Raw genomic sequence first — 26698 nt, forward strand, 5'->3', positions numbered from 1 at the left:
GTGCGAGCGGCCCAATGGCAGCCTCCGCTCGCCCTCAGCCTCACTGACGACTGTGTGAATGCCACACGGAGGGAGCCAGTGAAATTCAGTGGTTACATTTCCGTTCATGTGTTAAAATTCCCATCATTCGGTTGCCCCAGTGACATCCAAGAGGCGCTCATCCAATCACAGCGGCAGCTTGAGGATGTGTATCCAAGAGGAGGAAAGTGCGCCGGATGCTGTTGCTATGGCAACGCTGCAGCTAGTTGCTGCTGTCCAAATTTGTGAGTGCTGTACAAAAGCTGCTTAGACTTCCAAGCTTGAGACAGAGACATGCAGCATCATCTATTGATTTATACCGATATAGGCCGCAGCTGCTGGCCGTTTGACACACTGTTCAATTTCACTTTATGTCGTGAACACATGTGGTGAAAGTCCCCAGCAGGCTAATGACTGAAGAAATCTCATAAAATCAAACTTATGGTGCAGTTTTATAAATATTTTCTTGTATAAGCCAGAGGCAAATTCACTCAAGCCTACCAACCAAAATGACTGTAGCTGATGTTCATCAATAATTGCCATGCAAAACTGTCAACATGAACTAACTGTGAATGAGCTTGAATGAGTTAGATGTGTCCTTTGAACAGCAGAATATAAAAAGTCATACTTTTTCAAGTTTTATAGTGATCCCAGCATGAAAAATAATGTAAATGCGGTGCAGAATCAGACACAGAGCTCAAAACATGCGATTTGTTTGTCTTTTATTTTATTTTTTTTTCCAACATTAGATTTTACACAATTTTGGATTTACTGGAACAAAACTATTCACATAAAAGAACATATAATTATGCACAAATAAAATATTTTAAATCGTCACATAACAGATTTAAAGTGAATAAAATTTTATATTTAGGCCCAGTCTATGACGCTGCAGATGGAACCACATGGCACTGGCACAGCAGCTTCTGCAGAGCTTTTAGTAATAACCATTCATAATGGCACTCTAGCCAGTCCTGTCATTGTCAAGCTTTTCTCTGGAAAATGTTTGCGTTTGTTTTACAATCTATCATTTTTGGCCTCGAACTGAAAACTTTTGTAGTCATAATTTCACAGAGCAGTTCGGTGAAATCTATGTGACTTACCACACATATGAATTTAATAATTAATGAACACATACTAACTTAAGAACAATAGACCGAAGGTAAGGCAACGTTCACAAAAGAACTTGTCTGCTCAGTTTTCTAACTGCTCAGAAAGTGCTTAAGAATAATGTTTCCATCAGACAGTAGGAGCAAACATTCTGACTGTCCATACCTCTTTTGACTGGGCGACCTAAAATCTCAAATGACTTTCATGTGCAGACATATCCTGTATGACATTCAAGCATTTTGCCGAAAAAATAAAAAATGAAATCAACATTCAGATACAAAACCATTAGTTTCACTGTGAAATGTGCCTTTTGTTTGCAGTTTAAATAGATTTGGGCAAAATCGTCTGATACATATAAGACCTAGAATTTGAAAGGAATTATGTTCTGGGAACAAAGTGCAATTCTAAACAGCTACTGGACCGTCAAAACTTTTGGACTTCTTGACTTTTGTCTCTAAGAGTCCGGGGGTTCATGACAGCAGACGGGGGTCTCTAATGGTGGAATATATTTGTTGCTGTGAAATGTTAACATGCAGATGAAACCATGTATGAAACACAAAATTAATAGTCCAAAAAAGTCAAAAAAGTTTTTACGTATTGGAAAACCTACAGTATTTCACCATGGTATAAGTAAGTCAAACCTCTGGTGGTACAATCTAATCTTTTACGGTGAAGAGGGAAAATAATTACATCTACAAAAATACAGCTTTTATCATTGCAACTTCAGGTTGCCACAGCAACAAATCAAAACAGTTATACCACACTATCATGAAAAGTCTTTTTTTTTCTTCTTTTGTAAAATGTGACCTATACAATACACTTTTGTACATAAAAGCAATTCTACGGCCTTGCTCATATAAAGGTTTGCTGTCCTGTACAGGTGACAAGGCAGTGACAGGGATGAAACGTTTAAGCTTAACATTGCTCCAATGTTCAATCCCTGAACACAGACGGCTTTTCATAGGCTAATGCAACAGGTCAAGGCCCTTTTAGGAACCTCCAGCAGAGCTAAAGTCAGTTTAATAAATTACATTCATCTTAAAATAGAACAAAAAACATTTTTAAAAGTGTTCTTAGCTAATGTTAAACTAATAAAGTATGTGAGTATATTTCTTATATTCCATCCGACAAGGTGTAAAAAGTTTCACAATGAAAATACACAACACATGGTGAAGGGAAAAAAAAAAAACAAAACACAAAAAATGGATTTGAAAACAAGCACAAGGTATCTTGGTGGATTGTCTGAGTAAATCACACAGGCAAACTTTTTTTTTATACAATCTCATTTCAGTCACTTGAAAATACTGGAGACATTAAAAAGAAAGGTTTAGTATCTGAACATACTGTATCCAAAATAAAGAACTAAATGGTATACAAAAGATGACAAACAAAATAAAACAAATTTAAGTATTTTTCATATTAATTCCATTTAGATTTTACCAGACAAAATGTCCACTCTGTCCTGTGCTAGTTTCAAACAGCAGACTAGAGTGCCAACAGTTAAACATATTGACATATATGAAGGACTTTGAATTGCATAATGTGAATACAATCATACCACACCTAAACTTCACCAAAACATCTACTTTCTATCATTCTACTTGACAAGTTTCAAACAAAGCGTGTTTTACTGTGCATTATACATATTAAGAAACTCTTGAATAGAAGCAAGCATCCTTCCACTCCCCTTATTTCAGATCACTGTCCTGGAAATTACTTAATAATCGTAAAAGTGAAACAAAACAATATTGTATAATAAATCCTCCATTTAGTACATAAAAACTTGAGTGTTGATGAAAATTAATCTATTACAGGTGTACATAGAGTAGTAATCCACTGATTTAACACTGAGCAATGTGTTCATCTCTTTCCAGAGGTGACTGAACTAGAGAGTGGACTGAAGGAATTGCACTGTTGATAGTTGAGTAATTTCCACACAAAGTCTTTTAAAGATGGTTGGTGTCATTGTATGCACAATTCTTTAGGCACTTCTAACATTCAAACAAAATGGTATTGATACTTTGTTACTTTAAGACTAATAGTTCACAAACAACTCAAACCTTTTTAACTAGGATCACCAGAACTTTAGTATGAATATCGTCAGTAATTACATACACTTTCATTGAGTATACTTCTATGGCTGTGCAGGCTCTTCCCAAAAATGTCGTCTGTTTAGTCTCCAGAACAACACGTCGTAGGGCCACTGCCAGAGGTGTGGACTGCTTTAGGATGCAACAACAAGCCAATCACCACCCTGACCAATGATCCAACTGCTCATTGGATTGGATTTTCTCTCAGCAAAACAAATATGCAAAGCAAAGGCACACCAGGAGGTGGAGCACTGATTCCGTTCTCTGGGGATTACAGGCCCTGTTCTCAGTGACATTTTCAAGGAAGTTCTGTGAGCCTGACTGAACTGCTGGGTGAAAACTTGACAATGTGGAGTTAAGTGCTTTTTTTTACAAGTTGGTTCGAAACAAAATTAAATCTGGCACGAAATAAATAATTACTGTGAGAAATACATTTTTCGTTAGTTTACATGAAACATTCAAGAGGGGAAAACAATAAGTCCTTATGCGATATAGTGTTTAAATCTGAACTCCAATAAGTGCCCCTTTTACACCTGGTATTAACTTGCATCTTGTATCCAGACTGTATCTACATCTGGTGTACCTGCATAACATTTATGCCTGAAATTAAAATGTATCTAAGATGTAGACACTTAACATCCAATTTCTCTTTGTTTTGCCAAACTGAGATTGTCATGCATGTCACTTCCTCTTGTAATATTTAAGTCATATTAAGGTGTCTTGCTTGTTCCCCATCCACGAGTGTCTATACAATCCATTTTTGACAAAAATTTTATTATCTGAGTTGCCAGCTTCCTGTTTGGTTTGTGTGTGTGTTTACAAGTTGGATTTGTGCACTTAAGTTTAGTTCCATGTGCTCCTACATGTGGATCGGAGACACAATACAGTTACACTTTGCCATTAATGTGGTTTGGACGACTGGATCTTCACTTAGACTTTATGCATTTTTGTGCAATCCCATTCTAATCCGATCACCCAGGACACCAGGTGTAAACGGGGTCTTTGTGTATACTGTACATACAATAATCCTCTGTGACAAATATCTAACAGAAGCAATTCAGTTATATAATTTCTTATCACAGATCAAAGTTATGTCTACGACTTTTACTCAGTGATCTTCTTATCAGCATGCAGCTTGTTGTAGATTGTGTGTGGCGCTCATGTGGTATTTACAGAGTGGCTGTTTAGGGCCTTTAACAGCAGCAACATGGCACTGACTTCCTTTTCGGGTGGTTACTTGAGGATGATCTGTTTCAGAAGCAGAAGACATGTCACTCAGTGATTGCATACAATGGAAATATACCTTCTAGTACACTGTGGTCCAAATACACTTTTGTTTCTTTACAAAAGGTCACTGAGAGGTCATTGAGTACTCAGTGAGAATCATCATCATCATTACCATGAATATAAAGATATGAAATAGGTCAAATTAAATAAAACAAAGATTACTGAGGAGTTAAAACATCAAATCAGTATGGTCTGGAAAACAAATTATGTAAAAAGGCATTCATTAGTGTGAATATATGTATATAGAACAATAAACCTTTGAGTTAAGAAAAGAAAGATTTGACTTTATCAAGGATAAACTGATTAACATTCACTCCCCAACCTCCTCCACCCATCATCTCCATCAAATGACTGTCTGGTCAAGGCAGTTGAGATTATATTAAAAAAAAAAAAAAAAAAAAAAAAAATCCCACAAATCTGCACACTCTACAGTCATAGTCAGTTATATTCAAGCACAACACACACTGACATGGACATTTATACCCTGATAATATCACTACTCCTGGAATATTTCTCGCAATGAATTGTTATGCAGGAGGAATTAAATCACAATCAGGGCAAAGTAGTTACACAGGCAGTATTACTAATTTTACTAAGGCTGTTACTTCTACTGTCTACTACCCCATTTATGACAGGTGCTTAAGCTACTATTATGTTTTATCTTTTCCCTCCTCATTTAAGAGAGCATTTGGGCCTCCATGTTGATTTAAAGAAGATTATTTGACATTGACCAAAGCAAAAACATGCAAAAATGGAACTTATGCAACACAACTACTTGCAGATGAGAGATCTCTAAATAAGTGCTGCCTGTCATAAAAGTGAGATGGGTGAGATGCAGCCTATTAGTTCCAATAAAGGTCTAGAATAATGTAGATGAAGCTCAACGATAGACAGTACAAGTGGGGTAAAGATATGCTGACAAAGTGACATTGTCGATTAAATAAGAAGCACTTATTTAGAGTTCAAGGATTTATGAAAGAAAGCTTTAAAAAGGAGCAAACCTGATTGGCTGGTGCTGTTGCTGCGTAGGGGACACTTGTGGCGGGAGTAGTTGCTGCAGAGACAGTAGCAGGCGTAGCACTGTACATCATGGGGACTTTTTCAGGAAGGGAACCATGAAAGCAATGAAAAGGTAGGTGGAGCATTATGGTAACCATAGCAACATTTTTTCTGTCTCTCTCTTGCCGGGCAAATACAAAATGACATTAGCAGCAAGCCATCATTGGGTTAGACCAGCAGATGGCATGCGATCACACAGCAAAGCAAGACAGCAGGGGGAAACATAATAGAGGAGGGCTGATAAAAGACAGGCTTAGGAAATTTGCCCATGATTTGACATCCCGAAAGAGAAAGATTTGTTTAGTGATGTTATTAAAAACTCAAAGAAGAGAGAAAGGAAATCATTTAAATGTATCAGAAAGCATTGAATTAAATCTATGGGATGCTGATCAAATTTCCTAATCCATAATGCGTGGCAAAGAAGTGTGAACAAAATCCACTAAAAGGGCTCAAATGGGTGTACTGTGCTTTCTATCTGGACTGAGCTCTAAGAAAAGATATATAAATATATTACAAGTCATTGATAAAGTCACGAGTGGTTCAATGATGCAGAGAAAAGACCAAAAATATGAGATACAGAAAAACATTCTCTCAGGTCATGTTAATATAGTTGACTCTCATGTGTGTTTCTGAGTGGTGGATTCAGAATGGTGTTTATCCCATCTGTGCAGGAATAACAAAAATATCTTTTACATCAACAGTAAGAATGTTCCACCCATGTTCTCCATTTATTCCAAGACATACTGTGCTAGAAAAAAAAATAAGCAAGGGACCTACCAACGCTGGTAGCGGGAGTCATGCACAAGACTGACCCTGTGTGATTATGCAATGGAAAGTGGAAAATGTAAGTTAGGTTCAGAATGCTTTTTAAGCATGATTTACACATATCAACGTAGTTAATGCAGTGTGCACCCTGATAGAAAAACCACAGATCATTAGTTCAGTGAGTCATGAGCATCCACAGAATAAAAAGCCCCATAGTGTAAGACAGTGCAGTGATGTTTTCAGAGGGATATGTATTCTTAGTAAGTAGTACATAATCACTGACTGGAAAAGGGTAGAAGTGAGAGGCAGTGAGGCCGAGCACCATCTTACAGAATAAAAGACAGGATAAGTTTGTATGTTTGCAATTATTAATAAAAGCGACAGTAAGTGCTGAAAGAAAGAGTTAAGCTGGCAATTTAATGGATGACATCCATCTACAAGAAAAATATCAGCACCCTAACTGTCAAAAACTCTTCTCTTTATGATTAAAATTGTTCTGTTTGGGATCCAAGCAAATGTCCTTCAATATATTAGGCTTCTCTATAAGGCAGTGACATTCTGCTGATAATACAGACAGCTGCCAGACTATCAAGTTCTTAAATCAGGCAGACTGCATTTGCAGTGCATATCATTAATAATATCAACCCCACTAAATAAAACACTGTATCACCTCATATTTCTCTCTATATGTGGCTGTGAGTAATATGAAAAACATCTTATTGCCCACCAGAAAAAGAAGACAGATAAAAATGACTAAATAAACAAAATGGCAAGATAAACCATCATGAACAAGGTGTGTGAAATAGCAAATTCGGCTCTGAGGCTCCCTTACCTGTGGGAAAGAATGCCGCTGTGGGCTGCTGGAGCTGTGCATTGGCTAGAGCCTGCTGGTAGTGCAAAAAACTGGGGTTGAGGATAGAGCTGGCCCCATTGCTCTTCTCAAGAGCTTGTCTCTTTGGTAGGGGTTGCAGGACACTGTGGGGAAAGGCCTGAAAGTGATAAAAGGAGAAGTGAGACAATCAAAATCCCACAAAATTCTCCACTCTGTGTTCGGCTATGAGGTGCACACTCTTAAAAATGATTCAACTGTACAGACATGACTACACAATAAAGGTTACTGCTACCACAAGATGAAAAAAAAAGTCAAGGAAAGTTTTATGATAAAAATATGAATGCAATAATGCTTCAACCAAAGGCATTTTAAAATATCCCTAGGCATTTAAAACATAAAATAATGGTGCATGATTCTGTACACAGATACAGTACATATGAGACTTTAAGAGGTTGTAAACCAAAACTGACAAAAATCAACAAAAGTTATTATACTAAAATTAATGGCTACATGCAAAGCAAAAGGTGAAAATACCAGGTCTACAGTTGCCTCGAGGGGTCGCTTCATTGCTTTGGCAGTCGACTGAGTCTTTTAATAGCAGGCAGCGAGCACATGATGGCAGTGGGCCAATGGGATTCAAGCGTATTAACATACAGGTAACAGCAAGCAGAGGTGCGTCATGGGGGACAGCATTGCATTGTGGATAGGTGAGAAGGAAAAACAAAAAAATAATCTGAATGTAGTATACCACATAAAAAACAATATGCATGCACAGTAAACAAAATAATTGATTCAAGGACAAACAAATTAACTACAGTGTACCTCCTGTATTAGTAGGTCAACATATACAATTAATCACTAGCTTTGTCAAGTAAGATTTAGGGCAGTACAGTAAAATGTATGTCACTTTTGTTGTAGACGATCACTTAACACAACATTAGTTGATCAGTGGTTGTTAAGCATAATCAGAAAGTACCGAGATCAGTGCTACCAAAGACGCAATTAATTCAGTAAAATATAACCAGATAATATAGCTTTTGAGACGAGGATAACAGTGTAATGTACAGAAATCGCTGAAGAACTTTATCATTAACTTGAAGTTAAGTTAAAAATCTTTGAGTTTACATAATGACATGGTTTTATGACAGCTATAGCAAAAAATCTGACATAATATGAGCAGAGAGAATTTATTTATCTTCTATAAAGCAAAGAATGCGGAGCTCTCTTTACTGTAAGAGTAATTAATATGAAACCTATAACACCTTTTAGTGTAAACACCATCAGTATAATCAGGATGTTCCAACTCAAGGTATATTATAACATAATACATAAAGCTTTTTATGAGCCCAAAATACAACTTAAAAGACATGCAAAACAATAAGAAACATGTTATGTACATGAAGGGAGTCATCAACCACAAATGAAATACATGAACGGCAATGTAAACATAATCTATGGAGGGCATGCAAGGCATCCATAAACATTTTACTCATGGCTTCAGTATCTGATCAGAGCAATGTTAAAATAGTTCAAATTTACATTATATGGAAGGTGAGGGGCCTAAGTAAGAAATTATTTATGATTAATAACAAACATTCAGCTTGGAGGCAAGAGACCACAACAAGAAAATACCTTCCTTTATTTTGGAAAGGGCAATCTACATATATTTTAGAAAGAATGGGGAGCAGAGGAAGAAAGCCAAAGTAATTTTTTCAATAATCAAGGTGGACAGTATGTTATTTATTAATACGCTAACATTAGAAATTATCGCGCTTTACCAGGCAGGCAGTTATCAAATAGGTGAGGCTGGATAGCCAACACCACAGATTTTCATACTGTAGCAGGGCATAAAATTGCTTAACAAGCCACTTTTTAGATGATTGCATATAGTGCTAGTCTATTAAGTGTCTGGTATAACTTTAAGGACAGACCAAATTTACAAATGTCAATGTGCCTCTTAAACTTACAGCTATAAATGATTCAGCAAGGCTTACGCTTTTATGAGTTTATGAACTAAGTATAATCTAACTGCTAAAGTAAGATTTTATGTTTTATTATACATTAAGTACTTAAATTGGGGGCAGAGGCGATGCCGCTGCAGCGGATATTACTTTATAAATTATACTGTTATCTGAAATTCAACAAAGGAGTGCTCCAAATTCAATGATATCATGGCGAACACAGCACTTTGCTGAGTAATAAATCTGAAGGGGTAGCATAGGTAATGTGTTTTCTTACAAGCTGAAATAGTTTGCAGCAGTGTGAAGGGTATGGGGCTGTCTTACCATGGCTGCAGCTGCTGCCTGGGCTGCCACGGCTGTCTGGTTGACCTGCTGTTGACTGGCTTTGATTTTGGCCTGTAAGTGTGCAGGCGGGTGGAAATACTTGCACTTCTCCCTGGAGCAGCGGCTCTTGATGTAATCCATGCAAACAGTGACAGTGTTATCACTGGTATCAATCATTGGGCTGTCGCTTGGATGAGCAAAGCGGCAATCTGTCTCCCCTCTTGCACAGTTTCCCCGCTGAAACTCACGGCACACCTGGGAGGAAGGATTACAAGGACAGTGAGAGAAATACAGCTTTTAGGACATGGCCGGGAGATATACATTCTAATGTCATTTTTATGTCAAATGACTCCCTGTTGTGCTTGGAATACCTCCAGTTTGTCTGAGCGCTGCAGCTTCTGTGAAGGGGAAGAAGAAGAGGAGGAGGAGCTCTGGACCGTGACGGGTGGGCTTGCTGGGACGATGACTGGGGTGCTAGGGAGCATCTCTGTGGGAACGAGGCCCATTCCATGGCTCAAGGGTGTGATGTAAGGAGCATAACCAAGACCAGCATTTGTGCCAAGTCCCTGGGTTACAGGAAATGTTGGCTAGGAGGGGAGAGGTTATAGTCTGTGAGTCAAGCGAAGCCCCACAATTTCAAACAACAAAGAGAGGGATGGGATTCTGAATGTTGCGAGAAATTCCTCCCTCGTGACAATGAGCAACTTACCACAGGCTGCATACTGGGTCCAGGGATCATGAACTGCATCTGCTGGGCCAGCATTGCAGCTGCTGTCTTCTGCTGGATGAGATTGTTGCGCCCATTTATCTCTAACTGGGTTTTTAAGTGCGAAGGTGGATGAAGATACTTACAGTTTTCTCTTGAGCATCGGCCCTGCATTCAAAGACAAAGAAACCATAGAAACACTCAGGTTGTATGCTTGTGATTCTCATATTCATCCAAACCCCAACATCACCATGGAATTTCACAGCTTTTCTTCAACTTGAAATTGTGGAGAGACTTTTAAAAGACCTTACCACCTCCAACAATAATTAAGTCTTTAGGACATAATTATCAAGCAAGAATTTGCTTTATTTCCTCTAAGCTCCCATTCAGTATTGCAATCTTTTCATCAGAATTACTTGTCAATAATAGGATTGCGACACAGTCATCAGGGCAGTGCCATTTTATAAAATTTTGACAAAATAAAGGCTCAACATAGATGAGTCCGCCTCTGAAACACTGCTTACAAAGATTTTTTGTTCATGTATCAAAATCCCAGGAGATAGTCAGCATTTAAAAAGAAAGCACAAAAGCATATTCTGTTTAAGTTCGACCAAGTTCCACAAAATAGCTTCAAAGAACACCAATAAATTTTGATGGGCTGTTTCTAATTAGACACTTTAGACACTTAATGCTGAAAGCACTCCAGTCACCCAGATCTGACTTAAAACTGACATCACAACTCTCTTTGGTCACATCAGAGTTCATCACAAGGATAGTGGTGATACTCTCTGACATTATCAACTAAGCTATTCGTCAACTTTGGCCATCAAATTAGGGACACACTCTGGTGGTGACAAGATGAGCTATGCACTTTGAAAAGCTCCTTGAGATCTCATGAAAGTATTACATAAAATCCAACTGCCTGCTTATTGTTGACGACAGACATCCTGTAAGGTGGACAGACAGTGAGAAAAGACAGTGAGATGGTAAAACCATCACAGGACAAGAAGCAATGATGACATATGATGACATATGATGACACGTGGTTCATGTTTAGGAAGCCTGAGTGGTAAAAGATACTAGGGTCTCTACTTTGCTAACACTGGTTATTAGACATTATAATTTAAAAATGATAATAACCCACCAATGATGTGGTCTTATTTTGCTTTTTGCATTCACGCTGGCATCACTGGCCATACTGCTGATAACATGATAAGCAAATTGTGTCAGCTCAAATATACTGGTATATTTTTAGCACTGTCCCTTTGTTAAGTAGACAAAAATATTACTATGAATTACACAGAGGGAGTTTGATTGTTCAAGTGTGCTTGAATGTCTGGTTGTCTGGTTGTCAGGTCAATCAAAAGACTTGGAAAACATCAAATTGTAATCAACACTATTGCGAGCATGATGGGCTTATTGAGCAGCATGATGAAAGTCATGAAAGTCTGAGATGAAAGTCAGTTAGAAGTCTGTTCATAATGCAAGATATGACTTTAAAACAGCTGCGAGAGGTGTTCTGAAAAAGCTGACAAGTAAAAAAAAGTCCCTGAGCTTGCTGAAAAAGGGAATCTCTTGACACAAACAGCCCTTTTGTTAATGAATAGTCCATGCCTATTCATAACAATCCAGACATCTGTCTAGCACTAACTTTTTACATCACCTGAGATGGGCCAGATATTGGTGATCTGCTTGATATTTGAATTGTTTTGTTCTGATACATTAGTAACAAGTTCTTCAAAGTAACAGGCTATTATTGTCTGCTACCAGACTTTGAAATGAGCCTAATGCTGTCATTTCTGTCAATCAAGCAACTATATTAGCCTAATCAGAGATTAGTCTCCTCTGTCTTACATATTCAAATAAGTAAATCCTTCAATCAACTGAAGATAGAATTAGTTTCACCTCATTTGCATTTCCCCCTGGAGATTTATATAATTTTTTTTCATGCAATGCCCATGTGGGTTTAACTATCAACTATGTTTTTATTAAAGAATGACGCTATCTTTGAGATGCTATGAGGTATCAAATTTATAAACAGATTAATAAACAGATGTAAATAAATCTAAAACCTCAAAAATCCATAGGCTGATCACACTAAGCAGTTGATTTTGTATGGACTATAAATGCTGTTATATATTTATAATTGTTACTTCCCTTTTGGGCTGATTATCATAATTTTGATAGAGTCAGAACCCAGTTGTAAAATGAACCATTCCGGAATATTCAATCAGTGTTGTCTGACAGACTGCATGCAAGGGACGGATGGATGAACAAATGAAATCAACAAACTAAGAACTATCCATTTTCTGATTTCATCAAGAGATACAAACATAAGCACAGCCTGCCACAATCTTGCTACATGTGTGCCATGTGAAAATGCTTGCTACTCCAGCAATGGATGTCACAGTGTAGAACAAGTACAGAAAGTCTAGGTGATGAGGTAAACATTGGACTTCTGGGCCCACAGTGCAATCATCTGGCTTTGGAACACCTGAATTGTGCTGCAATATGATGTTTGGAGTAATTTCATGGTATTTTTTTAAGCAGTAAAAGCATTCTCCATTCACTCCTGTTGTTTTAGGAAAGGCTGCTACAGAGCTGCACCAGCTAACTCAGTGTCCATCATGCTCACAAATTTCACCACTGTTTCAAGTGACCTGAGTAGATAATTACCAAATTAGCAAAAACTGTCAGGCTATTCATATGAATCGTAATTTCAGCTCATATTCAGTAAGATGGAATAATAAAGGCTGATGAGACAATAAGTGCTGCATCTAGATTCCACTGGAAAAGTGTGATGCGCTACCTGCACACTTAATACAGAACTCAAAGGAACAATCAATTGTTTCTCATAGCACTTCCCCTCTATTGCTGATGTGTTTCTTTATCACATGCATTCAAGGATAAGAAAGCACTGTCTTCAGAAATATTTCAGCTCATGATCATAGGTTGAAATATTTATGCTGTCAAGGATCAATTTTAAACACATGGTGCATTACAAGAATCAGTCTTCATCTTACATTGTGAGAGTAAACAGCAATCTTTAACATTACTGCATGCTGATACTAAAATGGGATTTCCCCCTCCAGATACAAGCCTAAATGCTGGAGGTATACACAAACATACAGTATAACCTGATATAGTTCTACAGACGCCCCGGTCTGATATCACTGATTTATTCATAGCACTGTCCATAAATCTTACTGGATGGCATTTACAGTTTTACAGCAGAAACATTTGACAAACCCTGGTATAATAGCATGCTGTGGTGATCACCCCACCCACACACTGAATGTTAAACACCATTCCACAAAAAAAGGACAGCCCTAAAGCTGGGGAGCATCCAGAGCACAAAGTATTGTATTCATATTGCATTTACTCCTAATGCTATGTATGCAGGTTAAATGGATTAAAACTGTTTGAGGACAGTGCTGTTAATCTCTGCACCAAACAATACTGTAAGCCTTTTAGCTTATGCTCAGTGTTGATAATATTTTCTTTGCTCGTCACATTTCATTCAAGTGGCCGTTCTTGTGCGTGTTAACTTTGTCACTGAAAAATGAAACAGTCAAATGTAGTATGTGAGAATGACTGGTTTCTTACACAGAACTAGGGCTACAACTAATTATTATTTTCACTGTCAATTCATCTAATGATTGCAGTTTCAATGAATATATTATTCTTTTAGTCTGTGAAGTGTAAAAAATAACTCACACAATTGTTCATCGGAAGTTACCAAGGCCTGACATTCTGTTTTACAATCACTTCTTTTGTCTGACAAGCACAAGTGACTTAAAAAATGAATCAAAATTAAAAAGGATAAATTTTAATATGAAATAAAATTGAAAAAATAAGCTAATCTGAGTGACCTTAAAAACGTGGTATTCGTCAAATGTTTGTCTGTTACTTAGTAAATGACAACCAAATTATAATCAATTATTTTTTTGTCAATCAGATAATCATTTAATCAACTCATCATTTCAGCACTAAATAGAATACAAAGATGGGCACAGCTCTGAATATTGGTATTGGCCAAATAGAGACTTTATTACCCTAAAGGTGCTGCAGATGCTTTAGTCAAATTACACAAAGCAGTCAGTAGTAGACTCACATCAAGCTACTTCACACTTTGGAAATGGAGGAAATGAGCCACTCACTGTTTAATAAAGGGTACTTTCACTGAAGAGTACTTTAATGACTTCTCACATAGTGAGAAAGAACATACATATAATGGTGAATGAAAGCATATTTAATACGTTCTGATTAAATGACGACATATGGCCTAATCTAAATTACCAGTTGCGGTGGTTCGCAATACTTGAGAGCTACCTATACGTGCCAGTCTTCTCCTTCAGCCATGGTGGCATTCACTGGTCATGCCAATTAGTTAGTTTGTCTTCCATTTATTTTCCCAGATGCACTGGGAGTACAGTATCAGTGTGAACTGAAGGCAATTTCTGAAGGGAATCTAATAGTGTTTGGGATTTTGTCTTTATTTTTCAAAATTTGAAATAGCCCTCATAATATGTTGAGAGGGTTAACCATTTGCAGTTACTTCCTCTGTGGTAACTGCTTCTCTAAACTAGCAGTAATCAGATAGGAGACAGAAAGGGAGTGCAACAGTCATTACTTATTTGCAGTATTCAAATTAGCTGTTGCTCATTAGTTTAAGACTAGAATGAGAGGCTTTAATATCTGAGAAAATGACATACAAGGCCTGCCACCACTGAAGTTACCAGCAAATCTGTGGGAAACACTGAGCTGACTCGCTTGATTCTCTGTTGTTTCAGAGGCTTCATGTGACCCCCGTTAACCATGGGAAGCAGCTCCTGTCAGACGTATCTGCAACATGGTGTGATAAAGAGGGACAGGATCCACTTGTGTTGCCCGTCTTCACCAATTTGACAGAGGTCACGAGATACTGGCAACAATACCAAAGCATGTGCAAAAAATTAAGATGGCTTAAATATGTTAAGTGAGTAATTGGTGAATCAGCAGAGGACTACGACAGCCATTCTGGTGGTCTGTGCGAGCTGTTCACAAGCTTTAACATGGCAATTAAATGACATTGCTGCACTAAGCAGAATTGCCGGCTAGAAGACCTATGAAAACACTGACTTACTGCACTTGGTGTAATCTGAACAAGTGAAACTCAAGTGTGTTCTCATTTGAGCTTAAGAAAGAAAAAATTGGGAATCTAGGTCTATTTTGCTTACAAAAAATGAAACCTGAGGGTTAGTACCAGCACCAGTTGACGTTATGCCAGCAGCTATGTCGGTAAAGGACACCATTGAAAAACTCCTTAGACAACAAGCTATTCATGAGAAACAGTTGTGACATCATCACATGACTGCAACAATCACAAATTTGGCGACTGGCTTCTTCTATTCAGTCGTCACAACAGCCTAGAAATCTTGCTTCAAAATTCAAAATTAGAAAAACACATTCACTTTATGTTACAGAGCTAGTCTCGACAGAGAACCAGCAAATAAGTTGAATAATGCACCTCGATGTTAATTGGTGATATTCAGCTAATCAAAGCTCTATCCTTGGTGAGAATTCAGCCTGTGCCAAAGTGAAAACTGTGCTCTTCCATTACAAAGTTTGTTATTTACATGTCAAAATATGATTTTCAAACACTGATGATCTGCAATATTTTTGAAATTATGTGATTTTTTTAAAACTACTAAGTAGATACTTGAGTAGCACTCTGATCAATCTAAAGTAAAGTGAAGCTCAACTCTCCAGTCCAACTCTCCAGTGATACGCAGGCATCTTAACTCCCAACATCTGTAATGAAACTAGCTGTGGTTATACCCCCTGTAATGGATTACATGATGTTGTACAGCCACAGGAGAGAAGTGTCTGAAAGTAGTGTTGAGAGGGCAAACTCTAAATGCTCTACTAAATGGTAAATGCCCACATTCTGCAGCTTTGAGAGGTGCTGATTGTCCAGTGCAATAAACTCAACAATCCTCTCAGTTCGCTATCTTTAGGATAAATTATCTTATGCTAGTAGACATGGCTGCTATATGACCAGCTACTTTCAAACCATGTGGCATGGCTGCAAGAGGTGGATGCTTGTTGACAACAAATACTTCTTTCTGTTAATTTGCACAATTGGATTGGAGGGAGGAAATTCAATAAATAATTGGCTCTGAGACTGCTTAAACAACCTGCGGCTGATGCTAATTTATCAAACTTTGCCAGAATCAGGTCCATCTCTGATCCTGAATATCACAATAGTGTGTCCCTATTTTGAAATCTCAATAATGCATTTATCTGCAAGAAATTAAGAGTGTAATCAAACACTGCATTGCAGGTTTGATCAACTCACAGCTACAGTCTAAAAATTACAAGAGAAACTGTGACATAACAATCCTGACAATATTGAGTGAATTTTACCATGTGTGGGTGCGTTGAGCCTGTGAGCATTTTAATCCTGTTTGTTGAGGGCATTAGTGTTGCTAACCACAATATTTGAAAAACAGTCAGGAAAGGACTCTCATTGGAAAAATAATGAATAGCCTCTAATAGTTGCCATTTACAAAATCTTCATCCACTATTCCTTCAACACTTCACTAAAGAGAAATCTTAATATATTTACTCTGAAAACCCTATCTTGTTTTTAACTCCTCCCTGGGCATGCAGTCGCTTGGTGGGATGACTTCAGCCACACTGGACATAACAATATAATAAACATGGTAGATAGATCTAAACCCATCCGGGAGAGCCTATAGAGGAGGCCCTTAGCTGAAGCTCTTTCGCATGACACTTTTGAGGATTAATGACTGATGGGAGCAGCAATTCAGCCATTAGCCCACATTAATTGCTTTACATGTCCACTACAACCTATTGTACAGTAATAACAATGCATCAATAGATAAATTCAGACACAAATAGAAACTAAACACGTTTAAGGTTGAATAATGATGTAGGTGCAGATTAAATACTAAGGTAGTTCATTTGTGTCGATGCTTTTTATAGCCCAAGTTATAGAGGAGGCCCTTTGGCCAGGCAAGCAGAATCTAAATTGCCTAGTGAGGAAATAAGATGATGATTCAACATGAGAATAATCCAGGGGCAAGGCTGTATTGTGTGGTGATAGCGGTGAAAGCCTGAGTCTGGATTAACCCAGCCCTGGCCTCATACAGGACCAGAGAGCTATCATGAGAATAAATTGGATATAATCCAATTAGAAAACAAGCAGTTGTCTACTAGCCTACAATAGGTAAATGGGTGTAAAACCTAAGGGGGCTTTTCTCCTCGTTTTTTTTTTGTTTGTTTGTTTTGTTTTGCTTTGTTTTGTTTTTTGTTTTTTGTTTTTTTTGGCAAACAGCATTACCTTTTGATTCAATTACATGCAGAAACTGTAAAATAAAGGTTGCAAGTCTAAAATGTTAAAAGACTGAAAACCAATCAACAGTATTAGAAGAGATGGGTGGGAAATTAAGTTTAAATAAATCAAGTTCCTGTGTAATATAGACAAAATGCAATTTTTATGTACTGAGTCAAGGGTCATTAAGATGTTGATGAGAAATCAGTGTGCATAATATTCATTACCTTCAGTGAGTCGAAGCAGGCAATAACTCTCCCATTTTCAACCTGGCAGCTCTTTGGTGGATGGGCAAATTTGCATTCCTCATTACTACGCGAACAAGTTCCTCGCTGAAACTGTCGACAAACTTCCAGAGTTAGCCATTTTGTGTCTCTGATGGAGGAAATGTTCAAAGCCATCTCCAAAGGTTTAAATCTTTAGTTACAATTTAAAACCTCAAGTCAACTTGTTGACTAATGGCTTATATACCTAAAAAAGAAAAAGAAAAAAGAAAAAAAAAAGGTGATCAAAACTTTTGGCTGTGTGTCAAAAGTTCTCTGTTAAAACAACCTGACGAGTCCTCCATCAGCTGGAGCAAAGAGATTCGATGGCTGGATGATCACCTACAAATCGCCCCTTAATCAGGAACAACAGCTGACCCAGCAAACAGTGAGGCCTTTGATTTGTGACACATTCAAGGGTGTGCACCTCTCCTGACAGCACCCATAAATATCAGACCAATAGGGGAGTTTCATGAAGACCTGTTGCATCAGACATATTTTTTTTCTCAGACCATTATCATTTGGGCAGATCTTCTTTCTTCTGTGTGATCTTCTAGATCTCTGTTTTAGTATTATTTAGGTGCTGAAGTTGTGCAAAGTGAAATGGAGGCAGAAGACATGCAGCTGAGGTATCCAATGTCGGTGCTTGAGTCTGGCGTTCAGGGGAGTGTAGGCTAGCCATGAACACGGACCAGTTTCAAGTCGGGGATGTCTTCTCAAAGGCACTTTCTGTTGGTGATCTGAAAGACATATAAACATATTTATATTAGCTGCCTATCAGGCTTCTTGAAATTGGAGAATATACAACATCCTATTAAGGCATATCAATATTCAGTCAGGCAGTAGTCTTCACTAGGCATATTAGCAAGGCCATTATTGAAAAAAAAAATCTACTGAGGTTTCTTTGTGTATCATTTACTGGAAAGATGTTTCGTCGCAGAGGTGTAGCAACCCAAAGAGTCCAAATTCACAGTTAAACTCATTAACCCATTTCACGTGCTGGTACCCTCTACCACACATCGTGACTTTAATCTTGGGGCTGTATCTACGAGATGCAGTCTTGGATATGGCCTGACAGTTACCCTCCACTAATCACGATAATCACTATCCTCTAGTGGGATCTCATCTAATTTCTTCTACTCTCTAGAGGCTGTCAGTCATCTGTTCTTAAGCAGTTTATGGCAGGTATTAGACAAGGCTAGGCTACACCAAATGTCACCTTGTGTAATTAGTCAAACTATATTCAGTCATTTTCGGACTCTCACGGGATAAATTCAATCCCTACAGGAATACAAATACTAACCATAATAAAAGTTGTAATAGTTTATGAGAGCTGCCAGTGTGTCCTTCAAATTGTGAATGCTTCCAACACCAGTGGTTAGCTCGCATCAAATTAACTAGATAATAAGACTTGACAAGCAAAACTAGCCAAGCAAAGCTAAAGAGTTTGTGTCACGCATCCTGGTAGTTTGGTGGTTTAAGGTATGTATTGCACCACGTAAACATGTCCTGGATTTGAATATGGCTGTGGACTTCTGTTGCATGTCAACACTCTCCTTTCTGTCTCTCTAAACCTTGATATGTCCAATAAAGACAATGCTTTATCATAATTGTTTGTCAACAACACAATTAAAGCTGTGTTTAATTTTGCCGTAGTGCCACAACCTGTATTACAACAAAAACAAGGAAGTGTGTGACACAAAACAGACTCCAAGCCACTGCTGAAACACAAATACTGCGCTATTAGAGAATGGCAACTATTCAGGGCTTTTCCTGGATACACAACTCCAAGGCAACTTCCTGGAGTAGCCTAATGATCACTGTCCATGCCACTTTGACAAAAGTAGGCACAGTGCTGACCAAGTAAAAGTGAAAAAGAAAAAAGCAACACTATAGATGCAGCAAAGCAAGCCTTTCATGGAAGGAGACTATAAATTGATGAATCCATATAATTATGATGATGTCATTTATTTCAATATAGAGTTTCATGCAATCTACTGTAATGCTATAAAATTAATAGCTAAAGGGGAGGAATTTCAAACTCTGTATGTGATTAAGTAGACACACAAAATATTACATGCATTCAAATATGGATGGAAACATGGATGTTATTTGGATATTGTCCTTCCAACATATAATTCAATTAGACAGGATAAGCAGTCAATATGGTGAATCTGCTTCATTCATGGAAGAAAATTTAGCATAACCCAAACAACTATGAATGTTTAGTGTTTGAAACAAAGCAATATTAAAATAATGACTTTAGAAATGTACCTCCTGATAAAATAAGAGACGGGACTGGTCTTACAGAGATATGGTGCGGTGATTTTAATGCTCATAAGTATCAAAAGTAAATGGTAAATGATCTCCTGTGTGTTAAATGATGGAGGAGCTACAAGAGTAAATGCTGTCTGAAGCATGACCTTGTGCACAGACATCACACTGGTTAGTGCAAATGTAGCTAATTAATTGGCTGTGTTCACAATGGTTGTGTTGTGCTCCACCAGCATTGTATCACATAGGAATACATAAGTTTCTGCATACCATACACAAGAGTCAGTTCTGACTAAAGAGTAACACTGGAATAAGCCAGGCATCTTAACCAGGTTTCTTCTAATCACAGTTTGAGCGTACACCGGTTATTCTAACCAAGTCACGACGTTTTAAAGTGTTGACCCTAAATCAGGTTACTTAAGTAGAGACAGAACTGACCATATGGATAAATGTAGTTTGTGAAGTGTCAATAGAAGCTGCTAATTTACTGTCACAACAGGATGTTAACATGAAAATTAGTGGTAACCTTATTGGTACCCAAGGACATCAAGGCCCTGCTCACTATCTGGACAAAGGATGTCCATCGTCAAATCGATGGTGTTTGCCAAAATGAGGATGTTATGCGATATACAGTGAGAGAACTGGCAGTGGTGGGGATCCAACGCACAACAGGACAGGTCTGTGAAAAAGGCTGGAGGCAGATTCAATCGGTGAGTTCTTTAGCATTCATTTACTTTGCTAGCAAAACAGCAAAAGTACATCAACTGAATATATCTCAGCCTATTTGTGTTATGGATTGCTTGAAGATGTTAACCGTAATTCCAGTATGGCTATTTCAAGTTAATAGGGGTCTTACAAGTCTGGTTATGGTATCTGCAGTGTATTGTATGTTGTTATTGTTATAACATGGGTGGGATGTGTGATGTTTACAGCAAGGCGGCATGTGATGGGTGGGTTATAGCATAGGACTGTGGGGCTATCAGCATGACAGTGGAAACACAAATGGTTTTTGTTTGCATTTTGAGGCTTCGGGCCATTTGCAGTGGCATGACAGTAGAAAGCTGGCAAATTATCTACATTAAATAAAAATTTATAGGCTAATATCAAAGTGAAAGTATTTGTATATCTATATATAAGGAAACAGGAGAATGATAATTTAACAAATTACTATTAATTTAGACATTTTTTTCAGATATATTTACTGGTATTAACATGTAAATAGATCTGATACTGTATGTCAACAATAATTAATATAGGATAATGACACTGGAATGTACTATACTGCAGGTGTACTCAGTGCAGTGAAGTGAAATTTGCCACTTAATAAAGTGTTATGATCACTGAGGCTGATGTTCACAGACCTACAGGCAAACAGCTTTCGGGTATATCAGATCTTATGTACCAAACAGCCTTACATCAGTTCTTAACATCATCTCTGACTTGACAACGCAGCCAGCCAACACCACAGGACAAATCAGAATGACATAATCTGACTGATTAATGTCTCAACTGTTTCAGCCTATAGTTTATGAAAATGTTATTCCTATGTGCAACAGGGCTGGGTTATATTTATCTCCACACTTCCTTTCAGGCAGAGAGGTCCATTAACACAAAATCATAAACATTTGCAGGAGGTGGATCATAACAGCGAGGGATACTTTAATATGCCTAAACAGTGAACACGCAATAATGTGAGGGGCTCATATCTATTTTAGAGAGAGATAATAATGAGGCATCTATTTTAGGCTAAATATGAGATTAAACAGTAGCCTAGTTTAATCACTGAGCATTTAATGGCCTAGAATGGACAATCCAGGGCTCCACAGTAAGAGGAGGGGAGGAATATTTGAAGTATCTGTGTAAATAATTGCAAATGCCAAACTCTAGTACACAAAGTACACAAGTCTGCTGACATCTGTGTGTTACTAGTAGTAGCTGAAACATTTTTTTACAGCATACCTGCCTAAATGGACTTTGAGATAATAATAATAATCATAATTTTTTTAAAAAAGGATACATTAAGGTTAACAGTGCCACATACAGTAATTACAACATTTCTAGGTACAATGATGTGTTGTTAGTTCACTGACTCTGTGTGAGATCATGAGTTTCCTGAAAAAATTGTGTCTCAGAATTCCTCTGTATTGAAAGCTACTGTATGTGATTTACTATGAGTCACTATCAGGACAAAAAAATAACCTAGATATGAATATGTCTCCCCTGTCTGACCTGCAGCTTTCATGGTTGGCTCTTGATGAAATGAATTTGAATGCCAGTGATACAAGATCCCATTGCCGACCTGTAATGCTGTTTATATTTTTGGCTACGACCTAATAAGCAACTGGTTTGGACTAATCTTACAGTTCCATTCCAGCTCATCAAATAAAATGAAGACGCTTGAAATATCATATGTCAAAGTATAGACAATGACACATTTGCCTTGGTGAAAAACGGGTAGAGGAGAACATTTATTTTTATGGGCTTGAAACTTCTCAAACATTTTTTTCTCGACAATTATTATAGCATGACGTCTTTGAGAAAGCAGCTGGATTTCAAGTTGGACTTAATTCTGTCGGGTTTATTTTCTTGAGCATAAACACCATCTTTCAAAACTTGTTGACTGTAATGACTGCACTAGTTTATTGATGCCAAAGAAATCCCTGAGCATGCAGCAACCAAGTCATAAATTTACTGAGTAAGTCACAATGAGCATTTAATGTACTAATATTCTTAAATGGAAATGCAACCCTATAAGAACTGACAAACTGCATTCTAGACACTTCGATCAATATGCAGTACATGAAGCTCAAATCGATTAAACCATAATTACAGTAGGCCTATGTGATCTCACCAAGGTAAACTTTCTGGAATAATTGCATTAATAATGCATGGCAGGATGACTCAGAGTATTTTAGCTTTTACACCCAAATAACTTCCATTTCATGGTGGTAGTGTCTTAAACCCTCTTCTTGTTGCTTATGATGCTGTGCAAAACAGTAAGCAGCATTCTTCTATAGTAGCCTAAAGCATTTAAGTGGAAAACACTAATTTAAGCCTGGTTTTATCTGCTAACACTGAATGCATACAAATACCAGTTTAATGACATTTGTGGTATGCTGTATTTATAACTGCTTGTAATTTTGTTGGCTAATACCTACTAAAAAGTATACAAATATACTAACATAGTCTTATCAGCGGCATATCTTTCACTATAATCATTTGTGACTGTTGTTGCTTCTGTGGCCTATTTCCTGTAACAGTGTTTCTCTCTATTGGCTGTAATGAGATGAACACCTGGCACCTCAAAATGTTGCAATGAGCTATGTTGACTCCTGGCCCACCATAGAGAATAGAAGAAAAGCAATACAAAACATATGCAAACACAGTGGGGGTGGGGGTTGGATACAGGACACACAGACCCGTATACTTAGTGTCGAAATGTACAGGAAGTTGCTGAGCAGGCATACAGCAAAAGGAGGTTAACTCCCCAAGCTGAATACATTTACACGAGAGGTGAACACTTTATCAGCTGGAAGCAGTCAGCAGTGGCTACCAGTTTACAATGCTTCAGAGGAAATTAAATTTAGAATCACCTCTGCTGTTAACCCAATTCCACGACTGTAGCCCCCTCTCAGTCTTACCGCATGGTATTCCACAGCATAATGCAGCAAATTCCTTTAGGCGCAAATCAGGAAACAGAGCAAGAGAACTCACCTCTCACTTCATGCAGTGCTGGGGACCGTCTGTCTCTAACCTCAGCCTCTGAGTCTAGGTTAGTGGTACAACTTTTGAGCTGTAACCATCTGAAGTCACGAGAACTGCTACCATTGCCTTTTCTGTCCTGTGGACTCTGTGCCTATACAAAGACTTTCTTTCCACGACAGTGTAGGAAAAAGACTGTCTGCCTAACTCTCTAGCTGAAACATTTCCAGCCACCCCCTTCCTGCCTGTCTGCCCGCCTCCAGGAAGGCCCTCCCAGTCAGGAGCTGGCCAATAGCAAATCAGAAGCTGGTGTACTGTGTGAAATCTGGCTGCACAGCTTGGAGTAAGATGCTGCTGGCTGCTTGTAGATATGTCCAAATTGTACCTTCACCAAGTCTTATTTGTTTATTTATTTATTTATTTATTTATTTAGTGAATCAAAACAGTACTACTTGGACAACATAAATATTAAACGATGGTCTAATACTAGATCCTTCAGAATTAATTACTGCAATGATTTACAAGGATAAACCTAAGAATTTAGCTTCTACAACATTACAGAGACTTTCTCCTCTACTGTATGTCTGTATATACAGTAAGGTTTTCCATTGGGTTATGCTTTTTTTTCTCCCTGAGAGTTAGAGCGCAACTCTACTTCTTAAGGGCCCTTTTTTTCCTTTGTTAGTGCTTGAAAACTTCTTGAAAAAAATGTGTCCATATAGTTCTATGGTTTTTTGCAACAGGTTTTGGGCAAATGTACTTCCTTATTAAATCAAATTCTTTACTTTTAAATACTTTCAAGATCCACACACCTGCAGAATAACACTGAGCTATAATTTCACTTTGCCTTTATGCAGAGATTTTCCAAATTTTTCAAGAGAGACAGATTTATGCAGAGATGCATACAGCATTATCTCCCCTGCATGCTGCTTCTGATGTGCAACCTCTCATATCAAAAGGGATTTCATGGGCAATCAAGCCCAATAACTCCCAAGTTGGACCACATACAGGCACAAGGCAGATAAATAGGGTAATCATGTAAAATGGGAACAAGTTTATTTTAGCTAAGTCTATTTTATCTTTAAAATGTGCCCTTATGGCTATACATAGTGATTGGAGATTTAAGTGTTTGGTGTGAACAAAGTTAAATTCAACCCCTGCCAATGTAACATTGTCATTATTACTACTACAGGCCTATCTAAAATCATTATTTCAGAGTACGGAAGTCAGTAGTACAGTATAAATGCAATACTACTGAACCACCTTTCTAAATGCAACCCACTAAAACAGTCTAGCCTCATGAGTCTGTCTCTGATCAGTTTTTCTATATTATCAAGAAAGTGCAAATAAAAAAAGAGGCTACAGTGTAGGTCCTCATGTTACATTATTTGTTTCAACTGGAATCTATGCATAATGTATGTTATTACATTACTATTACGTGCTGTAGCATTCAGTGGACAATATAGGCGTCCACATATTCTCACTGGTGTAGATGCTAGGTTGCAATTCGGACAGGATAGAAACTGGCATATGGTTACAATTAATCTGTTTAAATTCTGCACACTCCCTGATTAAGGAGGCTTGTCGTTCAAATTTCGGGGGGAGAGGAAACAATGATTTCACCTGGTGACATAACGTAATGCACGTCTCGGCACAGCTCGTTGATACAGGAACGTATGCGCGTACGTACTAGCTCAACTAGCAACCACTGCACAAACAGTCACAAAACACTCTGGCTAACTGTGAATTAATTGCTACTCCACGAAACAATGCAGCTGTCCTATTGTGCATAGAGCTAAGTAAAAGTCAATGTTTAAACCAGGGTGGAGGAAACAAAATAGCCCGAGTGAGGTCGCCAGACAGATAACGTTAAGTGTTAGGGAAACTGTCAACACACCTAACACTATCATTAGCTTGATACGGTAACTAACTAGTCATCATTGCATCTCACATATTGCATAACTAGCTAGTTACTTCGATGGGTTTTCAATGGTTTACGCTGTAGTTATCACTCTTAACTGGGCTACTCTAGCTAGTTAGATCAAACTTATCCAGCTAAAGACAGTTAAACCGCTGTCATACTCTCTAACATTGCACGGAGGATGACATTAGCTAACGTTAGCCAGGTTGCTAGCAGTTTATAACACCTGCTTTGCTTACCTCATCATCACGGAGAGCCGCTCCCCAGAGCAGGCTACGGCTACAGCAGTCATGCACCAGCCAGGTCAGACTGCACGGCAGCACCATTGAACTAGGAAAACAAGATGTCAAATCTAGCCCAAATGATTGTCCAGCAGCCTGTTTAATTCATGTCTAGTCGTGCCCGCAATATCACTTCTTGTTATTTATCTCTCAGATGACACGTCAGCGTGCCCGGCCCAGTTCTTCATTACTTTGTAGCACTGCACAGATTTAAGCAACAAGCTTTTGACAGCTTACTGTACGACCGTAAGTCTAATATGATGAAGGGGTTCCCCCGCGGTGCGCTTGGAAAACAAGACAATAACAATGCTTAAATATATAATATTTAAACAATATACCATTAAATAATTTACAGCAACGAAGCAAAACCTGCATTAAATAGCACTGAAAGTTTCATTTTTGGGTAATGATGGCTTTTTATAACGCATATTCTCATACACCCCCCTACGAGCGCAAAGTGGTACGACCCACACGAATGCCAGGAGGCTCTGGAAGGGCAAGGGTTTGCTTGTTACCAAGGGAACAGCAGTGACACCATGAGCGCTTTTTCTGCGTTAGTTTAATGAGCAGCTGTTTGTTACACACACTAACATCTAAATTAAATTCATATGAAATTCAAAATTTACAAAGTTAGTAACAGCTCATTTTTGTTACATTGCATTACTAAATACAGATTATATTGCCTATTATAATTATTGCCTTTGTGAGGTAGAGTGGTATGTCAGGGCTTGCTAATTACACTTCTTTTTTGTCTGATTCCCTCCAT

The 26698-nt window shown here is 38.0% G+C and overlaps 1 protein-coding gene across 8 annotated transcripts; it reads right to left on the reverse strand.

Annotated features, from left to right (window-relative positions):
* Positions 1-727: 727 nt before the first annotated feature.
* Positions 728-26156, reverse strand: LOC115380023 (muscleblind-like protein 2a). Of its 8 annotated transcripts, none has more exons than XM_030081046.1 (10): positions 25891-26156; positions 17719-18494; positions 10156-10320; positions 9818-10033; positions 9447-9701; positions 7696-7749; positions 7162-7318; positions 6342-6377; positions 5507-5559; positions 4337-4466 (listed from the first exon to the last, which is right to left on the reverse strand). In XM_030081046.1, the coding sequence occupies exons 2-10, from the start codon at positions 17890-17892 to the stop codon at positions 4452-4454; spliced, it is 1125 nt and encodes a 374-aa protein (XP_029936906.1). In that variant the 5' UTR covers positions 17893-18494; positions 25891-26156; the 3' UTR covers positions 4337-4451. The 8 variants fall into 8 exon arrangements, with proteins under 8 accessions (XP_029936901.1, XP_029936902.1, XP_029936905.1 ...); XM_030081043.1 differs by having other exon boundaries at positions 5507-5601; XM_030081041.1 differs by lacking the exon at positions 5507-5559 and having other exon boundaries at positions 728-4466; positions 25891-26155.
* Between the last annotated feature and the right edge of the window lie 542 nt (positions 26157-26698).

This window comes from Myripristis murdjan, chromosome 21 (assembly GCF_902150065.1).
Source record: "Myripristis murdjan chromosome 21, fMyrMur1.1, whole genome shotgun sequence".
NCBI lineage: Eukaryota > Metazoa > Chordata > Actinopteri > Holocentriformes > Holocentridae > Myripristis > Myripristis murdjan.

Bases quoted from the DNA above. Each gene is read 5' to 3' on its own strand.
- LOC115380023 (XM_030081041.1), bottom strand. From the start codon at position 17,892: ATGGCTTTGAACATTTCCTCCATCAGAGACACAAAATGGCTAACTCTG. The intron at 10,034-10,155 runs GTAAGTTGCTCA...CTCCCCTCCTAG, and splicing joins GACCCAGTATGCAGCCTGTG to CCAACATTTCCTGTAACCCA. The intron at 6,378-7,161 runs GTAAGGGAGCCT...ATAATCACACAG, and splicing joins AGCGGCATTCTTTCCCACAG to GGTCAGTCTTGTGCATGACT.